Raw genomic sequence first — 16,582 nt, 5'->3', positions numbered from 1 at the left:
ACAGCAGGGTTGGGGTTGGAAGGGACTTTAAAGATCATCTGGTTCCAGCCGTCCTGCCGTGGGCAGGGACACCCTCCGCTTGTTCAGGTTGCTTAGAGCTGCATCCAACCTGGCTTTGAACACGTTTAGGGATGGGACAACCACAACTTCACTGGCTGCCCTGTTCCAGTGCCTCACCGCCCTTCCAATAAAGAATTTTTTCCCAGTATCCGATCTAAACCTACTCTTAGCATAAACCTGTTTCCCCTTGAGCCGTCACTACATGTAAATAGTCTAGCCCCATCTTTCCTGTAAGTTCCCTTCAGGTACTGTAAACCTGCCATTAGGTCACCCCTGAGCCTTCTCTTTCACTGGCGGCACAATCCCAGTTCTCTCAGCCTTTCCTCATAGGAGAAATGCTTCATCAGCTTGGTGGCCTCCTCTGGACTCGTTCCAAAAGGTCAGTGCCCTTCCTGTGCTGGGGATCTCAGAGATGGATGCAGTCGGCACGTGAGGGTGATGCACTGAGCTAGTGTCGCTAACAAATGTGTTTAGCTGCAATAATCCGTCAATAAACTGCTCTTGAATCTCGTCTTTCTGGAGAATTTTCCTGCAGGCGCTTGTTTTGAGGTGTCCCTGAACCGCCAGCTCAGCTGTTTGGCAGACCTGCAACGCACGAAGTAGCAGAGTGTGCATTAGGTTGGTGCCAGGTTGCCGATCTGAGCATCCCTTTTTTTGTGCCTCTCGCTGGGAACTGACACCAGCCCTCTGTCCAGGGCCAGGCTGGGAGCCTGCTAGTAGCAGCCTGGGCAAGAGGAGGCCTGCATCCTGCAGAGCCAGGCTGCTGGGCTGGAAAAGCTGCTGAGACCTCACCCGCCGATTGAACACAGCCATTAGGAGCTTTGATGTTGCACATTTATGTTGTGTTTCACTAGTGGTCCTTTGGCAATCAAAGTAATTGTTGTACTGACCAATGCCCTGTGTCCCACAAGTCTGGAAAAATGTCTTGTGTGTGAGGGATAAAGGGAATATAATTTTTTTTTATATAGTCTTTGGCTTTTTTTTTTTTTTTTTTTTTTTTTTTTTCTGTTCCTATGTTCTGTATGGCTTAACATTACCAAATGCCCTGTTAGGTTCTGGTATTGAATGGTGGTAAATCTAGATCTTGTAAAATAGGATTAAGGATTGAGTAAACTATTAGGCTGACTTGCAGAGCATTTTCTCAAACTAATCTCTTAATGACAGAACAACTGAGAGTTTTATACAGTGGTTCCTGACAAGCTTCTGGCCATGCAAGCAGTGCTGTAAAACACCTGATTTTCTCAGTGGGGAGCCAGGGTGTAGGAATTAACAAACAGGCAGATCAGTCTCTTAATAAAAGTAGACATTGAAACATTTTGGCTTCCTGAATGTGCCTGCCATCAAAACAGTTATACTGTGAATAGTGTGTTTGTATTTCTGAGGCTAGTATGACTGTACTGAGTGCAGTGATTTTGCAAAACTTCTGTGTACTTCTCAGGTTTGTATATCTGCAGCACAGAGCTTCAGATGGTTCTGTCTCTATCTTGAGACTTTCTGGCTTCTGAGCCTCCAGCTGGTCACTTGCCTTAGAATTACTGTGGAAACATGTATCCTGTTAATTAATTTAAAAGAATAAAGGAAAACTTTTGTGGCAATCTGTGATAAACTGGATGATTTATTCTAAATTCAAAGAAGCAGCACATCCTGTGGATGGTAGGGGTGCCAGGGAGGGGTAAGCTGTAAGCACAGGGAAATGCCTGTTAGTGTCTGCATGCAGTGGTCATTGCAGTTTCTGTGGATTGTGATTCAGTCTGCATTTAATGGCTTTGGGTGTGTTTTATCAAGAGTGCCCAGGAGAAAGGAGTTTTGCAGCCTAATCGATGTTTGTGTGAAGAACCAGTTCTTTAGGGCCTTCAGTATATGGGATTTGCTTACTTTATTGTCCAGCTCCTTTTCTGGGGGAGGTGGTAAACAGTCCTGCACTGTGCCCTGTGTCAGAAATCCTAAGCAGTGTGGAGCTATGTGCTCTTTGTTTCAGGCTGAAGGATTCTGATGCATTTCAGTGATAGTTGGATGACCCATCACTGTGCTATAGGACTTGTTAAATAACTAAATGGATTTGGTTTCGTACAGCATAAGTGATGCAGGAAAAGGCTGTGATGAAGCTGCTGGGAATATGTGCTGTTAAGCAAAACTGTGTGTTGTTTGTCAGCTGCTTGCCATGGCCTCATCATAGGTAGTACAGGAGGACTATATTAGCAATGAATTTAGTTTTGTAGAGTAGGAAAACTGAGAAGTGATGCTAGTGACAATCTGTTCATTATTCCTTCTGTTACTGTTGACTGTCTTCCTCTGACTTTGCTCCAGATACCCCTGTCCAGTGACATTTTTTTTCTACTTGAATGGACAACAAAAGCACATGTGGTCTCTCATTTCAGAAGGTCAGGTTTTTCCTGATAAAGAGGATGGGAGCAGATTTGGTGCCTGGCACTCTGTAAAACTAGAAATATTTTACTTATGAAACTTTGGGGAAGAAAAAGAAGTGAAAGACTTGATCAAATACAATGTACATGGGTGCATTTCCTGTAGTGGTCTGAATCTCTTCCTCGAGTTTGCGATGACATTGACCTTACTTAATATTAAACCAGATCATCATGGAGTGATGGAAATTTGATCATTTATAATAATCACACTGTGATTATTATAAGAAATAAAATAAAGTAAAAAAAAAAAATAAGTAAAGAAAAATTTGGGCTTTTGACAGAGGATTAAGGATGCTTGAAAAAAAAAGCTTTTGAAACATTTGTTGGTGGAGATACTTATATTATGCCTAATGCAGTAAGGTATGAAATAGTCCTCCCTTTATCTTACTCAGTAAAAAGTTTTTTTTGTAGAAGTGACTGGGAATCAAAGGACTTGGGGCCTAATCTTGGCAGTGACATCAGCAAATTGCTGAGTTGCCCTTTGGGCTTGAGTCTATCTGCTCTCTTATCTGTGGCACTGTATTAGCATGGCCAGGTGATTGTTAGGAGGGAACTTTTAGCTGTGTATCCATGACTGTCAGAGGCTGCACAGGTGACTTGGTTATTCTCACACTCAAAGCCTGACCATTTCTGGTGTTGGATTGTTGGTGTTTTATTGGCTCAGGACCTTGTTGGGTTGGGCTGGGTCTCTGATGTATTTCCTCAGCCTCTCCGAGAAATTCCTCAAGAAATTGTGGAAATTTCTTTTTTAATACGTAACTTAACTTGATGCAACCTTGTTTCTTCTGCTCTGTTTCCCTTGGAGTGCAGCCTGGCTCATTCTTGTCTTTAGGTGCTCACAGCTTACCTGTCCCTGTAGACAGCTTAATACTGTCAGTGGATATCAACAGCCCACGCCTCCTCAAGTTAGTTTTTGCACTTCTGTTCTGAGGAAACCCATTTCTCAGGCCCTACCTGTGTGCCTAGGTAGTTGTCCCAGGGTGACTTTATGATGTTTGTATCCTCAATCATCTGCTCTGTTTATGCTGGATGTTAAGTTCTGCTCATTTAAGACTGGTTCTGAGAGTGAAGCAGGGAGAAAAGAAGCGCACAGTTTGTTTGCAGAATCTGCACTCCCTCCTTTGTATTCCTGCTCTGGACTGTGTTGTCTGCAGCATAGACAGACAGTGGGACAGACCTCTCCTTTGCTTTTTTGTTAGTTTTTTTTTAAGATAGCTGAGGCAGAGAAGTTCCCTGAACTGTGGCTTTTCTTTTTCTTGGAACTGATCTGCCTTGCTCTGGACTGAAAGCCCAGAAAAACATGGGGAGCTCCCACCTGTGGCCCACCAGGGCCCAGAACGTGGCACTTTCCAGTGCAGGAGGGACTGACAGACTAAGAGACACCCCATGACAAGGACGTTCTGAATTTGCCATCTCTTCAGAACAACGAGAGGTTCCATTTTTAATATTGTTAATTTTTTATTCTTGTGAATGCTTTGCTTGTTAAATAAATAAAACTTTGCTCAAAGGAAATATTTTCTCGACCAGCTGGGGCAGAGCTGCTTGAATCCACTTTCTAGAGAGATCCCTTTGGAAGTTGCCTCCCAAATTTGCCCTAAACCAGTACAGTAGTAGATGGCAGACCAGGAAGAAAAAGCTGTCTTCTGGAGAGGTTCAAGTGTGTCCTTGCTCATCTATGCCTTGAGCAAGTGCATGTCTCTCTTACTGTGGTCCACATCTGCCTCTTCTGCTGTGTGCTGTGCTCCTTGACCTGCAGGATGGTGTCCAGGTCTGCACAGCAGCATAGCTGGTACTGAGGTCTTTGTGCATTCTTTTGTTTTAACTTTTTTGAAGGGAGTAGTTGCTGAGGGACAGACAGGCTTTAGTCACATCAGACTGGATTCTGCAGTGTAATATGATTATCCTGATTCACCTTGAGAATTGCCAAACCCATGATGAAATGAATTGTGATGTTGCCTCAAGTTCTGAAAATTTTCCTCTTGCTTTCAAGGACTGTCTCCTTTAACCTCTTGCAAAGTTTATCTTTGTACTTTAGACAACTGACTGTTTTCCCTCTCTCTCATAAAGCCTTGAGAAATGCTGAATGAGTGCTTTTATAGGAACAAAGGGTTTCTCTGAAGAAGTAATGCCTAAAATGTGGTGGTAGGACATAGTAATGCCCTAAGCATGGAGGATGGACTGACATAGTTAAGTGAGTGACTAGGATGAAGAAAGGCTTCTGGTCACATTCTCTTTTCAATACTTTGTCATGCCTGGGCATGTTGCAAATGGCATTCATAGGGAAGACAGAAATCTGTAATTTTTTTTTTCTTTTGATGAATACCTAAATTTGGTCCTGAGTCAAGGAAGGAGTATCTTCTTTGGGATGAAGGGAAATCAGTGTCTATATAATGAACTGCTCAGCTTTGACCCAAATATATATTATTCAGATCTCTAAACAAGAATTTACTTAAAAAAAAAAATGAAAAAAATATCCTCAAGTGATAGTGTTTGTGTAGGGTATTGCTGTTTCTACATTGTTTGACCATCTGCGATATGTTTTCCCACAAGTATTTTGTTAAGTCTCAAGTGTTATTTAGACTAAAGACTTTGTATAATTTAGTATGTATTCTTAGTCTTTTACCTCTTAGAGCATAATTGGCTCAATTAAAACCATTAATGCCTGTGGTGTAATTGCATTTTATGGAATTGCAAACTGGTGTTAGGAAGTACTGCCTATTAGAATTTTCTACTATAACAGTGTGCATGGATTATTATATTTTACCAGACCATTCAACTGCCTCTGTAACCTATTGATTATGTAGTCTTTGGTGAAAACGTTTTTTGAATAGTTTAATTTATAGCATAAATAAGTAAAATAATACCAGTGCATAACTTCAGTCTTTGTCTTCAAAAAAAACATTGTTTTGTTGAGCTAGACAAAATGCTGCTGATAGTGCTTGGCCATTTGAATGGGTTGAGACAGAGGGGTTCTGTTCCTTCTGAACCCAGTAGCTTTTGTAGCTGTATCAATTACAAAGATATCATGTCTCATGGCTTATAGCTTTCTTGTAGTGTTCTTAGATCCCTCCATTCTTATGAACAGGAAATACCTGCCATTCTTCCATTTTTCTCTCTCATTTTGTATCTGCTTAATGTCAGTTTAATGCTGCTTTATGGTTCCACCTTTTTTAAATCTTTTTTGAAGATGAACATTGGTGGGTACCTGACTGAAGTATTGAAAATGAAGAGGTGTTGAGTTGGGTGTGATAGGGCTGAGTAGGAAGGCAGCTGTTGGTGTCTAGCAAGTTTGGGAATGGCAGTTGAATGGTGACTAAGCCAAAATCCTATTTTTAGATGAAGATGGAAAAGGGAGAAGGACTGGAGTATGATCTGTCACAGAATTAACACAGCTATTATGTGTCATCAGAAAAACTGGTTTTTCCTTTTCCATTTTGCCTCATACAGACTGTTGTGTTGAGTGGGGAGAACTAAATGTTCATGAAAAACTATGTCATATATGGCTGTATTTTTGTTGGTTTTGGTGGCATCCCATAAGTTCAGTAGACTTCTGTCGATGCTAGAACCCTGCCAATTTAATGGAATATATCCTTCTGCATTATCCTAGACTCTAACTCACGTACATTTGGATGATTGACTGTGACAAATGTAGCTGACTATCTCACTGATAATTTTTAAGTGTGTGAGAAAGTACTTACATGGGCCAATGTACATCTAGCATATGTGTCTCTGGTGTAGTCCTCATCAAAAGATTCAAGTTGAAATTGTGTTAATAGCTGCTAGATTTATAAAAAGGCAGGGAAATATAAGCATGTAGGTACAGGTTTTTGTTAGCAGACCAGTTGCCTCTGTATAAAAATTAAAACTTGTGTTCTCTGAAGAATTAATTGAGGCCCCCTCAGCTCTGTTATGTAGTGTCAGCTTATCTGAGCATGTTGGATCGACTGAGAATTTGCCTGGAATTCTAGAACAATTTATTACGTGACCAGGAATCTGATTATTGTTTCACTGTAATAGTGAGGAAAAGCTTTGTCTTGCTGAATACTTTATATTCAGGTATTTATGCATGTTTCTTCACGACTTCAAAGCTGTAAAGAAGGCATTCTTATGGAGGATTGTCTTAAATTGACATCCTATCTCATGAAGATACTTTTCTTCCCCTGTTCAATTTCAATATTTATTAAATATATTTATAAGACATTTTTCTTTCAGGCTCCTTGTTACCTTTTATTTACTCCCAGTATCTAATCCTAGCTGTTCCTTCATTTTCTGCCTTTCACAAAAGATAGCTGCTTTTGGCTTGTGCAATGTCAAAGATCTAAAACCTCTCACTCATGCTTCAGTTTGCTTTGTACTTGCTGAAACTTTGTTTCATACAGTTATTCATCAGCTTAAAAAGAAAATAATGTCTTCAGGCAAAGTGTCTAGTGCAACAAGATCACATCTTTGTATTTAAAATGTTTAAAACATAAGTTTTCTTCTGGAAAAAGAATATTCAGCAAAAAAAATAGAAGTTTCTACCTAGAATAAGGCTACCTCTTTCCCAAGTATCTGACAGTTTGATGTTCTTATAGCACCTCATGTTAAGAAGTTGAAGGCCAGTTAGAGATGAGTCCTGTTGATTCTACAAAGAATACACCTCCAAGATGCTGCTCTTGGAAGCACCTAATTAGTGAATGTTATCTGGGCATTATTTGCAATTAAAATTTAGTATAGGCTCTTGGTAAAATAAATGTCTGAAGACCTGTCAAAGGACACAGATCAATTAGTTCTAGTATGTGAACATGTTGAAAGAATTGTTCCATGAATCTGGGAAATTCTAAGGCTCAACTTATTTGAACTTATTCTCTCTGTATACTTAACAAAAAAGCCTTACTGACAGTTTTAGTCATTCAGCTGTGATTTCACTGACTGGTATGACTTGCAGGTAGAGGTAGCTGTAATGCTTTCTGTTACACACCCTCCCTTTCTCTTTGATGCTGTTGTTCAGGCATAGGATGCTTTGCTTCCTTTCTATCCTTGCTGTCCTGGTGTGTTGCATTGCCTCTGTTGGTGCTTAGCATGACTGCCCTTGTGCTCAGTGATGGAGAGAGAAAATATTTTCAAAGTGGATCATGTATTTCTGGTAAGGGTGGGCCTGCATTCTTCACAGGAAGAAGGCCACTGCTAAAAGGTTATGCCAAGTTCAGAAAAATGTAGCCTATATGTACGGAAGGAGTGATGCTCAGTCACAGAAAATCTACTGAGATGTGTTAGTTTCCATAGTTCATGGAATCGAAAATGTGAGTTTCAGCCCTTATTCCTGAACTGGTCTTGTGTTCATTGAGTGAATTTGTGTTTCACGGTCTTTGAAGGGAGGTTGGGGTCTGGATTCTCCCATTTACAAGTGGTTCAGGTATGGCATGCCAAAGGAAGGATCCTTTATGGTAGGAGTAGAAATGTAGAGGAATCGTGCCAAAGTACATTAGGAGAGGGAGGACTTCAGGCTTATCAGTATTTCTTCTTTAATTTCTTCCACTCAAAACCAAACCCTAACATTTCTGTCAAGAAAAGGCTTCTGGAAGTGTGGATAAGCTGGCATACATAAACAGGCTACATGGATCCTGAAGGGTGTTTGCTAATCTGTATGATTGTAAGATAATTATTTCTGGGCATTGGTTAGGGTGTGATCTTCATTGGTGCTCATCCTTCTCTTCAAGAGGGAGCTCCTAGAGGAGATTCTTTAGGAGACATTGTCTTGGGACAAGTGAAAAATAAACTTACTACAGATCACAGATGTAAGTGGTTTATTACAGTTAGTTTGGGGACTTTTTTTTAATTTTTTTTTTTTAATGGAGAAAACAATATATTAGATGGTGGCTGAACTGTGCCAACTGTGTGTGGGTCAGATGTCTGTTCTGAGGGCACTTTCTTTTTCCTAATGGGTCCCTGAGAGGCAGGCTGCATTAATGTACCTCCAGGTATTCCTGATAGTCACATGTGAATGAATGCATTGTCATCATCAGATCCAAGTTTTTGGTTGTGTAAGCATTTGATAAGATGATTCAGAAGAAAGGCAGGAGGGCCAGGGGGAATTGTCTGAAAGACTCTTATTAAAATCATGCTGAGTTTACTGTGTGTTGTAAATGAAAACATGCTGCACTACTACAACTGTTGGGAAATTGCCCATCTAGAATGTATTCACTGCATGAACATAAGAGTCAGCAGCTCGTTTTAGCAGCTTTAGGGGGCATCCTGATTGTACCATACCTGCTATCTATCCCAGTAAAAAAATAAAAGTAAATAATAATAAAAAAATAATAAATTCTGTCTTGTGTGTCAGGCTTAAGCAAGTTAACACTATTATTTGACACCTGTTAATAGTTAACATAATTGTTTGATACCTGTTGTAGGATATATCCCCAGTATAACTGTTCCTGCTTTGATAAGGTTTGGTAAGCTGTAAGCTCATGGATGCTTTCCAGTCTAAGAAAAATAATTCCATTTCTATCATAAAAAGTTATGACTCTTGAATAATTTTCAGCAAGATTTAATTTGAACTGAATAAAAACTTATTTCTTAAAAATGCTACTCCTTTAGGAAAACGTTGAAGCTTTATAGAAATAGGGAGTTTGCAATACTGCTTTGGTTGCTTGGGCAGCATATAAATACTTGCCCAATAGGTTTATATTGTTACACAAACAGTAGTGATGACTCCATAGAAGCATTTGTGACATAGCAGATATGATGGTTTGGGAGCTGGTACAGGGGCTCTCCAGAGCTTAGAGCTAAAATCTACCTCTTTTGAGAAATAGAAATTAGAGAACAATCTTATACTTGGTACATCAATGTAAAATTTAAGGTAAACAAATACTTTGTGTTAGTTCTCAAATCCTTTCTCAGCCTGTGTTTTGATGGGATTTGTCATGTTGTGTTATCTTCCATGTCCTATCTGTCTGCAGTTGTCCTTCTCACTCCCTGAAAACCTTTGACATCCTTAAAAGAAATACAGAAGGAATGAGGAAAAATCCCTCCATGGTAAGAAAGGAGGGAACAGTGTTGAAAAAAGACAAGCTTACAACTTCAGGGGCTGTTTATTCTACAGCTTCTTTGGAGAGTGTTAAAGCAGTGTAAAGGTAAAGCTTCTGCATGCTGAATGAGCCAGGTGATTTAAATCTACTGTGTGAACAGCCAAATCCTGTCTCTCAGTTGATGTGAACTCCCAAGCTTTAACTTAATCTTTGGAAAGCTCATGGATCATTGTATCTTTCAAGTTGAATAAATGGATATTGTTTTTAATGAAGTATTTTACTTCTGGGAAGTAAACAGTATGTGTCTAATTCTACCAATGACATGGCCTCTCTGAACATGTATGTGAAGTTGGTGGTTTTTTTTCCAGAAACAGGCTATTGGAAAAAGTTTTTCGTTTCCCTTTCAATAAGGATCAGATGTCTTCTGTATATTTTTTATTGTCAATTAAAGAGGAAGTTATTTAGAAAAATACAGCTTAAAAAGCAAAGATAATTGTCAGAATAGCATTAAATCTTTCATCCTGCAGGTAATGTGGTGACAGTACTATCTTCTTCCTTTGGTCCAGCCTTAATGAAGCTTAAGTAATTGTCCCAGTTTGCCCATGTTCTTTTTAGTTAGGGTGCTCTTTGTGCTTCTGTTTCTCTTCAGCCCTTGGCTACTCTCTTGGTGCTGGTTATCAATTGTTTTGAGCAACAACAAGTGCTTTTTGGGTTACTGCACTAATTTCAGCATGTAGCACGAGTAGAAAAATAATCTCCTCATTGGCAAAAGCCCCAAAGTGGTGGGAGAGAGGCTGCAGCAAAGCGTAGCGTTTGGGTTGCACACTTTGGTCTGTGTCCATTGTCTAAGCAGCTTTTCCCCTTTCTTGGCGGAGGCAAATCCAAAGAGGCGTTTCTGACTGCTTTGTCAGGCAGTGAGGGGGAAAGTCTAAAGTGATAAAGGGATTAAAAAGGTCAGCTGAGGCTGGAGTTTGGTACTGGTAAGAGTATCAGAAAGGTCTGTGTTTTAACTCTTTCCTCCCTGCCCTGCCTCCACATACAACCCCCAAACACAACCCCCCACCGCTAAAAGTGAGGAGGAATTGGATCCCTAAAGCTGTGTTTAGTCTGTGCAAAATTCAAGGTAGTTGTATCTTAGCTTTTAGTGGTGTAAAGTTTGTTTTGAGTATGAATGCTAGTTTTTCTTTTGTTTGCTATACAGCCTTTTATGTATTTTCCTCAGATCATAAAATTACCTTTATTAATTGCGCTTAATGTGTGTAATGTATAAGTGTACATAGACACAGCTTTTTTTGAGGCATTTTGTGATCTGTGTGAAAATTCAGCTTCCACTAGAGTTCATTGGCAAGTTTAGCTATGGTTTATAGAATTCATTGACTTAATCTATGGTGTATTACAAATTTTCTAATAAGAGATTCTTTAACGCCTAATTTTATAAACATCTGAAAGGTTTTTTCAAAATATTGCTGCTTTATTTTAATCCAGTTTACAACAATTGGGAAGTATTTGAGGGAAAAAAAAATCAGGCTTGCAAGAGTCTTTTCTTTAAATAGCAGATTACTATTAAAAACTCTTCTTGCTTTTGCAGTGTAATTTGAATGTGATTACAGTGATTATCTCTTTCAGACAAAAATTTATAAATAAGAAGTGTTAGCATTTAGAGATACTTGTCCAACTTCTTTGCATTTTCTTTGTTTCATCAAGAATTTTGGACAGAAGAGCCGTTTCTATTTGCTACTTGTCCTAAAATAAATAAATGTATGAGTTCATAAATCAGATTATTTTCTACTTCACTTGAACAGTGTCAATTCATGTAGTTAAAAACACTTCAAATCTGAAGACTCCCTCTTCATCTCCCTCCTGTGCCCTCAGTTCTAGATGCCACAGTTGATGTGTATGTAGGCGAATGTTGAACTTTCCTCAAAAATTCAAAACCCTAATAAATGGCATGGTGCTTCTTTGTTTTACTTTTTCTGGGAATGTGTCCTTGGATGACAATATCACTGTCTAACCAAGTAAGGTATGAAATGTATGTTGTTTTCATGTTGCTGTGGGATGGTTGAAAAGCTCAAATTTGTAGGAGGCAAGACCTGGGGGAGTTTGAAGAAGTTTGCTGCCGGACTTAATGCTGCCATGTACTCTGTGGGCACATTTAGTTTTGATACTTGCATATAAATTCCACCTCTCTATCCTCAGAATTTGCCATGCAGTGAATGCTGATTTATAGCAGGAGCTGTCTTTTCCCCAGCTTGAAAGTATTTTGTTTTGGAGATAGGTGTGAGTGTTTTAGGACTGAAGATGTCACGTAAGCTAGTTTAAAATTCACTTTGTCCTCACATTCAGGCAATGATTGCTACCTAGGTGAACCTTCAAGCTGCTCAAGCCTTAAGAATAACTCCAAACAGAGCAGGTGTCACCAGCTCCTTTTCTGCAAGGTTCCCAGTACGTTGGGTTTCAAAAGATTTCATGTATCTATTGCTTAAACTGTTTCTGTTCACTTTTTCAACTGGATAATAAAAATATAAGGTTCTTAAATGACAAAGAAAGACAGTCTATTAATCTGGTTGTTCAAAAACATGCTTTTTCTTCTGAGGAAAGCAATCTCCTGCCTTTTCTGTGAACTGATAATAGGATGAAAAAGTTTTCATAGTACAGAAGTTAACCTAATCCTTTACACCTTTAATTGGTAGAAAGTGTCTGTGGGTTCCAAAAGAGTAACATTAATAGATTCAGATTGTGTTTGGAAATGTGTGTTTTCACAAATGTATTTCAGCTACAGCTTGTAAATTTGGGAAGGACAGGAAAAGCTTTACAAAAAAGATTAGGTGGCTAAATACAGCTGATGATTATTCTGACTTGAAATTTTATCAAGTTTGGACTGAAATAGGGCTTGGATGTCAACTATTTTAGCACAGCCAGTAAAGCAGGAATGTTGTTACTGCACAGTAACAATGACTGGATTAAAGTGTCTTTGCATTGTGAATAGGATCTCTTCTGGACCATGAAGTTATGGCCTGAGTATTACAAGATAACAAACAATGTCTTTGAGTGTGACTATCAGGCATTCCGTGTTTTGGCCAGGCAATTTGGCTTTTTGCTTAGCAGTAAATAGTATAAACAATGACATAACAAGACTTTCTTCTACAGCAGAAGCAAGTACTTCATCTGAGATGGGGGCCTTTGAGTTGCTGAGTAAGAAGTAAGGCCTGACCTTCCCTAATATCATAAATAACATATTGCCATCAAAGTAGACATCAGACTGAGCTTTCAGCAGCAGTCAGGCTTGACTTGAGTGATTTCCAGCTTAAAATGGAGGTAGCTGTAAGTGGCAATTATGTCCATTAAGTGTCACTGTAGACTACTTTGACCATAATGACTTGTGACAGAAACAGCTCCCAAGCTTACAGATGCAGGAAATGCCAAGTCTGTCGAGATCTGGTTCTTCTCCAGGTATCTCACTGAACAGCTTGTTTGTCCTTATGCAGTGGAGATCAGCATTGTTTGCTGCAAACCCAGTGTCTGTCCATTAGTGTTACTCAATTTTAACAGTGTTTCCTCAGAAAGGTGTAGTGAGTTCTGGAGTGTGGGTTGGATAATAATTGCACTCCTTGACGGGGAAACCAAAAGAGGGAGTTACTGAAAGTCCAGAGAAAGTAGTAAATGTCCACAAAAAGACATTACCAATATAGTGTACAGTGTTGACACAGTTTATGGTATAAGAGCATGCTTTTTGTAATACAAATTATCACTGATGCCCAGTCCAAACCTGTTAGAAAAGCTTTATTGATGAATGATTGATGATGAATTCATCTAATGGCATACCCACTAAGGACTTTTGCAGCCAGAAGGATGCTGCTCACAAGCAGTAGTGCTTGCTAATACATTGGTAAGCATTTCTAATGTAAACCTGTTTTTGGAACAATGGTTTTCACAGCTGGAAAGGTTAGAGGCAGCTCCTGGGTACACTTGCATAATTCCTTTAGGCGGTGCTAGGGCTGACTGAAGTACATTTGTGCAACTTGTGGACTTTACCAAGAGGTAACAGATTGAACTTCAGGTATTTGACTCCACTGATTGCTGTGGGTTATCAGTTTCAAAGGGTGCTCTGGGTATTGTTGACTCTTGTCAGCAGCCTTTGTGTGTAATTGCTTGTTTAAATAACTGTAAAAATGCCACTGAGATTTCTCCACAGATAGGTTTTTATTAAATGCTTCATGACATTTGTCTAATACAAGCCATGTTTATTCTGTGTGAAGGAAAGCAATGCGATAGTAGTAAACTGTGGTGGTTTTTGTATTTATTTTTTGATGTTTTTTCTAAACTAAGGTGTGTCTGTCCCATCTTTGCTTGTTCAAAAGAACAGATGTGCTAAATGTGTCAATATTGTTTTGTGTGTGTGTGTGCTGTTCTCTTATTCTGTTTCTTAAGTTTATCTTGGTTATCTTTCCGAGGCTGTGTGGATTGTCTACCAGGAACTGTAAGAAATTCAAGGATTTGTCAGAAAGGAGGAGGCTTTTAGCCTCTGGAAGCTTTTCTAGCATTCATTCTGACAATATTACTCCATGATAGGTGTCAGACAGCATGTCATGTCTGTTACAATGATGTTAAATACAGACAATGCATAAATATTGTTGAGTTGAAGGTTTTATCCTTTGGTTTTCCATGAATTGCCATAGTGATGATGACTAGTTGAGAAAAAGCAGGAGAATAAAGACCAGAAGCAGTCTGTGCTGTTTTGGTGTTTGAGCATTACTCCTGGTATTGTCAGTGAGTGTTGCCAGTTAGAGCAAGAGAAGACAGATCTGTATCAGAGAAACAATGGTATAAAACCTTAAAATTCTTAAATTAACTTGTTTACCAACTTTTTGGAGTGGTTGGAAGCTGACACTTGCTTTTTCCTGGCACAGAGAAATATAATTTTGATCTGATGGCTCCAAACTCTAGGTTTGATATTTCTGATCATGCAAAAGCATAAGTGATGTGTAGGAGAAGAATAAGGATAAGTTGTGTTTGGTTTTGTTTTTATTTTCAAGGACCATAATTCTTGTGGCAAGGAAACTATAACAGAAAAGTAGGCATAAATAGTAATTTGTGGCTGATTTTTAAATGCCTTTCATACTTTTCAGTGGTGTATTCCCATACATTTTTTCAGGTGTATGGGTATTTTTATTTTAAACCAGAAGGTTTTTTTGGTGGTTGGTTTGTTTGTTTGATTTTTCCCCAATATCTATCTGTGTTTTCTGATTCTGTTTTGCTGAAGTTTTTGATTCTCAAATGTCAATGTAAAGAAAGTACTCCATCCCCTGCAACTTGTAAATTACTTTTCTGACTTTTTAAAGCTTTGTGCAGAATAGGCTGACCAAGACTGAGGTTGCATGAACAGCTCTGTTGGAGAAGATAGGAAGGAATTGAACAGTGCCGATTGAGAGTTCTTGGGGTCTTGCTGTGCCTTATCGAGGTGGTGTTCCTGCTGTGGCTTGCTTTCCTCTTCAGAAGACAAAAGGCATTGTAGAAACCTCAAAATTCAGAGGGGTATGAGCTTTTACCTGGTAAAAATCTAATAGCCTGTAGGATATAAAGAGGTATCTAGAAAACAGTAGAGACGGCAGTGCTGTTGTGCATGTGCTTTGGCAATGAGTGCATCATTTCTTAGACTAAAAGCTTTGGCTTTTTTCCTGCTGTTTCTGTTGATACTCTTTCATCAAGTGATGTGAATTATGAAAGAAACCATGAGGAAATTGAAGCAAGGAGAAAATTGTGGTCTTGACAGATGGACTCAGGAAAGGTTCCTTTGTGATATGGAATATAAAGTGGGAAGGTTTTACAGTGATAGATCTTGCCAAATACATATTACATATATGACCTTAATTAAATGACAGAGCTATTTATTAAACAATATTTAAATTGTGTATCTCCCCAGCAAGCAAGCTAGTCTGTTACAGTTGCAGTGTAGGATATCAGATTTTAAGTTTAGTGTTTCAAAACTTGGATTGACTTGGAAGCCTGGATAGGTGGTGACATGATGAGGATAAAATATTAGGGTACTGTTTCATATACTACCATAAGGTTCAAATATATGGTGCTGCTTTTACTACTCATAATGCAGCCAAAACAAATTTGGGACTGGATGAATGCAGTGGGATTTCATACACTCACATGCATGAACACACAGAGTGGCTACTGTAATATAAATTTGAATTCCCTACTTATAAGTTCGCTCTGAAATTTTTAAGAATCTTCATTGCCTCAAAAATAAAATTAAAGCATGTGGGTGTTTGTGAGAGTCCAGGCAAATTTGGGAGCAGAAGGAAAAAATAAATAGGAAATGCAGATTTGCAGACAAGCTCTAAAGCCTGTATTGAAGGCTCGGGTTACATCTCTTTCAGAAAGTGTCCAGACTCTGCTGTATTCTGTTTTCCAGCTGTGAAGGGGAAGTGTGTGGTATGGGACTTGTCTGGGTAGGGTTTTAAAATAATTGTTAAGGTGGTCATAAGATAACTGGAGCAAACAGGTTGTAATTGCAACCTGTAGTGTTGCTTTTCATGATGGTTATTGCAGTGACACGGTAATTGCGGATCACATGAAATCTCAGTAACTTTTGTGGTAGATTATTGCTTCTGCCTGCTCATTCCTTTGTGCTCTGCTGTGATAGCTGACAAGGGAGATGACCAAATGCAGGGAGCTTAAATAATTGCATCATTGTATCATGGTGTATCATGCTCTCCATGAGCAAGATGGCTATCAACCTTCACGTGAAATAATGGCATATTTCAGTGTGAGCCTTCACTAATTCTTGGTGTTCTGATATCCTGACTACATATAACTAAGATATTTTTATTAGTAGATAGAATCACATAAGTGCTTTCTGTTAAATTTTTAGAAATACAGGTAACTGTCAAATCTTAAGAAAATAGCTTCTGCATTATTCATGATTAAATTTGTATTGGAGACGATTGTGTCAGTACTCCAGGGAATGGTGTATATATATTATGAAAAATGTTTGTACCCTACCAAAACCCAGCCAAACAAAAATCATGTCATCATACTGATGCCTTAAGTTTTAGCTTTCATATTTGCCAGATTCTGTAG

General features: G+C 38.9%; 1 protein-coding gene across 2 annotated transcripts in view; it reads left to right on the top strand.

The window, feature by feature from the left end:
• GBE1 (1,4-alpha-glucan branching enzyme 1) overlaps positions 1 to 16,582 on the top strand; it is a 136,163-nt gene that overhangs the window by 576 nt on the left and 119,005 nt on the right. The window contains exon 1 of one of the 2 annotated variants that reach the window (XM_086883561.1): positions 308 to 439. The exons of the other annotated variant lie outside the window; for it this stretch is intronic. Coding sequence (XP_086739687.1) covers positions 396 to 439 — 44 coding nt within the window. The 5' untranslated portion in view covers positions 308 to 395. Of the gene's footprint in view, positions 1 to 307; positions 440 to 16,582 lie in introns of those variants that run through there. 2 annotated transcript variants of the gene reach the window in all.

The sequence above is a fragment of the Cyanistes caeruleus genome, chromosome 3, assembly GCF_971803275.1.
Source record: "Cyanistes caeruleus chromosome 3, bCyaCae1.hap1.1, whole genome shotgun sequence".
NCBI lineage: Eukaryota > Metazoa > Chordata > Aves > Passeriformes > Paridae > Cyanistes > Cyanistes caeruleus.
The sequence above is the reverse complement of the archived record's forward strand: the minus strand, read 5'-3'. Positions and strand labels throughout refer to the sequence as shown.